Below are 5,322 nucleotides of genomic sequence, written 5' to 3' on the forward strand. Positions count from 1 at the left end.
TGCCCTCCCACCTCCTTCAAACTCGAGACATAGGAACAGAGACGAACATGAGTTTGTTCACAAAGGTCTAAGAACATTCAGCGACAGATCTAGCACTCAATAGGTGGGGGGTCCAAATTGAAAATTATCTTTAGGTTGTGGGGATTGCAATCCATTTCAGATTTTTCACAAGTAAAATTCTTCACTTTAATTTCTTAAGAATAAATGCATCCGTCTCTGAGAACGCTTTGAATTATGTTATCTTGTTGAATAAGTCAATTGATTTGCTTAAAAGCAATTAGAGGCATACGAAATGCGCCCATCAACAATTTGTTTTTCAACGTAGTTACAATTAATCTCCTCAGTATGTATAGTGTTCTCGTAAAAATATCATCGTGAACAATTAGAATGACAAGTAGATGATGTTTGTGGAAGACAAGGAAGCATCAAAACCAAACAAAATATCGCAAGTGGCGTTTGTAAGTACTCGATATATATATATATATATATATTTTAAAGAGGAGTTAATCATAAAGGTTTACTAAATAATAAAGAAAATATTCTCATACACTATACAGTGGCTTGACTTAATAACACTTCATTGATTTATTAGTTTACTTATCTTAACCTTTTTATAATTATATATATATATGTCTGAATCTGGTCTGGAAGATATTTTTGTCGTTCATTGTCTTATGGAGAATCTTAATCAGCATTGTATGTATAGTATTTGCCCTTGGGTCTGTTTGCTTATGAAATTCTAGCAATGTACATGTGGAAGTCTGGCACATGCTATGCCCCCAGGATAAGATATAGAGAGATACCTTTTAAGTTGTCACTAATCTAATAATAATACTAGTTAGAACCAAGCATATCTAATCAATGGTGATACTGATACTGATTCTTTTTCCCCGTCATCCTTATGTCTTTATGTCTCATCAACCTCCTTATCAATAATAATAATACTAGTTTTGTGGCAGCAAGAAACCAGAACAATAAATGCAAGTTGAAGTGCATGTAAGTCGATATCATTTCAACAAGGACGAGATCATTTGGGTTGATACAAATAAATAAGACAAATATGAACGATGTTCATATTACAAAACAGGATTGCATTCTGCCGGACACGTGAAATACTGAGACTGAGAATATATTTGTCAACAAAGTCAGAACCCAACATAAGGAGCTCTAACTTAGATGAACAGAGACGTGTGTTGCAGATTTGAAGACAAAACACAGCAAAATTGGCCCCACGAGCAGTCACTAACTTGGCCAAAGATTCCTGTAACAGCTTTTTCAAATATGGGATTTGCCAAAGAGATTTAATCCCATGACGAGAAAATCTCGTTTCTTATTATAATAGATTACATCAACAATGCACATTTGGATTCTCTGATTTTCCTAAGAAAGTTACAACGCATTTGGCAGAAGATAGAAAGAAGAAAAACAAGAGTATATGGGTACCCTTTAAATTATCATTCCCAGCTAGAAAACTAAGAAAACTCACTCAATTCTTTTCACTAGTGCCTCTATTGGCGGGCCACAACTTACTAAGCATCTTTTTGGGTTGATTGGGAAGACCACGAAGAGCCTTGAGCTTGGAATTTCTCTCAATTCCATTGGGGGTAACACCATGTCCATCCAAGTCATCATCCTCGGCAAGCTTCATCCTGAGAGTTGAACTTCTAGATTTAGGTGACTTGAGGCCAGAAACACTCCATTGATCATCTGCATGTAAGCTTGTAGTTGTGCTCAATGGACCAGTGTGTTTTAATGGGTCAATGCCATGTGCAGTGAGTAGTGCCCTGAGATTGCTTGGCAAGTCTGTCGCCTTGCCACCAGCCGCAGCAGCTCTCGCTTGCTCAAAAAAGAGTACTTGGACTACGACCCTTAGGGGGAGTAGTTCGTTCTGTGCTGCATGCATGCAAGCTTCCATGGACAGTTTTCTGCAGTCAAGGATTCTACAGAGCCTTTTCCTTTCGCTTTTGTTGAGTTCTGGATGAGCCTGGATTAAACCAGGTATAAATTATAGTTACACGAAACTAATTAAATAAGTGCTCATGCAAGCTAGAAACTTTGAAGACTGGTTATTTCCTTCAATGGCTTAGTTTCTACAAGTTCTTCTAAACTGGGAGCCAGACATGCTGATGCTACCTCATGCATAGAGTTCTGGTAGTGGGAAATTTCAGCTTAGCATACAATCATTCAGGTGAAGAACTTGAGAAAATGTATTTCTTTGTCAATTTCTCCTCATCTACGTAGCGTTGTAGTATAAATATTAGTTAATTCTTTGTTTAGCCAGGTAAATTCACACACACCTGAATAAAAACCAGCAGTATATCGCTCACAACGAGGATCTGTTGACGTTTAATTTATGGTGGGTCAGCCTACACCTAACTGGCAATAAATGTTGAATAAGACAAGATTTTGAGGTCGAGAGAGCAGATTATCCACTACTGGTGTCCCACATGCTAAAATGTGAAAGTATAAATAAATAAAAGGCAGGAATTGCATAACAACAAACATTTTATCTTCTAATATTTTACCTTGAGATAAATGTCAATGGCTTTGTAGAGATCATCATGGTCATGTCTGGCAAAATCTGGCATGGCTTCAGCAAGAGCAATGAACTTGGACATGGGCAAGTTCACATCCCTCGAAACCTCTTGGAGATACCTATCCACTAGCTTTGCCACCTTCAATTTTGAGCCATGAGATGCTGAAGATGACCTTCTACTCTCCTGGAATTCAAAATCAATATTTTCAGCTGAACGCGACCTCCTCCTTTCAACTGCCAGCCTGGCTCTTGGTGGGCTTGTTGGGGGACTCTGACCTTGTAACATGAATTGTTCCAATATGGTCATCACCAACTCAACATCATACAGCATATCATTGGTGTAAGACAATGAGGGTATTAAAAGATCATTCACTGTAGCTTCCTCCAACTGAAGTCCTACTCTTCTAGCTAACTCCATTTTTGAGGAGGAAGAAGCATTGAGAATAGTGGCTGCTTTCAAGAGCTTAAGAAGGAAACTACAAGAAACAGCCCCTTTCTCTGCCGGAAGCAAGCTTGCTATTGATTCCAAAAGCAAACGATGCTTTGAGGTTATTTCACTTGCAGAGTCTGAATCAGAGTCAGAAGCAACTTTCTTATTGGGTTGTGCTTTTCTTGAGATATTAGGAAGCCAGCGAGAAGCATAAACTTTCAATGCATCTCCTATGATATTTGAGGGCAACTTGCCACCAGATTTGATTGCTATCATGGTCCTCCAATATAGGTCTATGCTCAGTTCTGCTAAATCCTCAGCCCACCATCCCTTACTTGCTGATTTATGTCTCTGACTTTCGCTTCCATTGCAAGATGTATCGTCCCTGACCCTTCGAGAATGACTATGAGACAAACTTATCTTCGAGGGGTGGCTCCACACCTTAGAGGCAATGGCTTCAATGCATCTGCTTGTAATTGCTAAGTCCTCTGACCACAAAGTCAAAGCTTTGGTGCTTTGTAGAGTCATAATAGAATCCTTCCAACCATGAAGAATACAAGAATTGAAGAAAACCTCCAGCTTATATATTAAGTTCCCCTTCTCCACATCCTCTGTCATCTGTAAGTATTCAGCAGCACATCGAGCAGCTACGATGTTATAAGCACTAAGAGTGACGGTGACACCATAACAGAACTTAGCACAAAGTTCAAATGCTTCCACTCCACCAGGAAAATCAGGCAGTTGAACTATCTGTTGTGGAGAAGAATCTGGTGATTCTAAGCATAACCTTTGTAGGCGCAGGCATTTAGACAGCAGGGGAAACTGAGCAGAACCAGCAAGAACTTTCAGATAACAAGTAGAGAGAGGAAAAAAAAAAATCAATAGTTTATGTTGTTGATACCCTTAATTTATCAACGAGCTTACCTTGTGAAGAAGATATCTACTTTCTTTCACTTGAATTATGAGGTCGCTGGAAACTTCAGAAGAGACTGACCTGCACACAGAGTTATATCTTAAAGATGCATCATATAAGATTAAAATCTCAGGCTGATTATTAATGTCTTGCCTCACTTACCTAACTGCCTCAGCAGTGTAGAAGGTATCTGGACGAGATCCTAGTTTCATAAACTTCATGACTATTTATTTTTCTATCCCACTATAGCATAAACTTCTCCTCCACTACAGCATGCTTCAACTAGCTGAATTATAGTTCGCTATTAACTCCCCCCCAACAGCTACTGGAAAAGGTTCTGCAAAATTATCAAAGTGAAGATCACTTATTGCCTGAGCAGGCCCATGTGGAAACTGAACAAAAAGAGCTCAAGAGAGAATCAGACAGAGCCCTTGAAAGAAAAAGCATCCATGAGGTCTCAGAAGGAAAAAGGGAGGAGGCTAGAACTTACATGGTGGAGAGAGGATGTAAAAGCTCCGAGACGAAAAGAAAACCAAGACCCCTGTTTTTGAGAGCAACAATATATTCTAAATTAATAAGAAGGATTTAGAAAAATGATATAATTGAAAGAAACCCAGCAGATCAAACACTTCAAAGTTATGTCATTTCAGCCAAACTGCCACACATGTGATTTGGACATTTAAACAAAGAGCTAGAGGGCAATGCAAGACATAAAATTCAGACATGCTCGCACCCCGACAGAGTCAATCAGATTTCAGAGGCCTCACAGACACAGTAAAATAAACAATACCAACCAACAACTTGAGAGAGAGAGAGAGAGAGATTCTATTCAACAACATATCGATAGTTGAATTAGAAAAACTCAAGGGTTCAGGCTTTAGATGTCAACCTGAGGTAAGAAGAGCATCTAGCTACTCTCCCAATACAGAAACTGCCAATCATTCATCGGAAAATTCGACCTGCAAAAACTGTGGCACTTTGTTTATGTTTTTCTTTTGATCTTTGCTTCTCCAGAGATGAGTATATATTATTTGGGCAAGAACTCAGAAAGAAGAATATGAATATGATTTTAGTGGGCTTTGCTATGGACATGCCAGCGTGCCATTCTATAGGCAACTCACACGTGCTTATCCTGCGCCCACTAGTGTCCCTCTTCTCCATCATTACCGCTGCATTTCTCTCTCTGTCTCTCTATACATATTCATATATATATATATATATATATATATTCTGTGCCAGTTTTTCTTTTTAGAACGCGATATTATTACTTCGGAAGAAAATTTTTACGTATATGCCATTTTTATGTTTAACTTTGAGGCTCCGCAGATTATTATAGTCAAACACTAGTTTATTTTATACGTGACATCGTACGTCTTTCTCTATCTTACCCTCGTCAATTCTAAAAAGCGAATATGTTACAGAGAAGATAATTTAATCCATCCC

At 38.6% G+C, this 5,322-nt stretch overlaps 1 protein-coding gene across 1 annotated transcript; it reads right to left on the minus strand.

Moving 5' to 3' along the window:
- Positions 1-1,287: 1,287 nt before the first annotated feature.
- LOC129312164 (BTB/POZ domain-containing protein At1g67900-like) lies at positions 1,288-5,048 on the minus strand. The gene is made up of 6 exons (XM_054954778.1): positions 4,769-5,048; positions 4,370-4,420; positions 4,042-4,216; positions 3,891-3,960; positions 2,526-3,788; positions 1,288-1,984 (listed from the first exon to the last, which is right to left on the minus strand). Exons 3-6 carry the CDS (start codon positions 4,098-4,100, stop codon positions 1,487-1,489), a joined length of 1,890 nt encoding a protein of 629 aa, XP_054810753.1. The 5' UTR covers positions 4,101-4,216; positions 4,370-4,420; positions 4,769-5,048; the 3' UTR covers positions 1,288-1,486.
- Between the last annotated feature and the right edge of the window lie 274 nt (positions 5,049-5,322).

Source organism: Prosopis cineraria, unplaced genomic scaffold (genome assembly GCF_029017545.1).
Source record: "Prosopis cineraria cultivar Desert tree isolate PC_DT_omini unplaced genomic scaffold, ASM2901754v1 PC5, whole genome shotgun sequence".
Lineage (NCBI taxonomy): Eukaryota > Viridiplantae > Streptophyta > Magnoliopsida > Fabales > Fabaceae > Prosopis > Prosopis cineraria.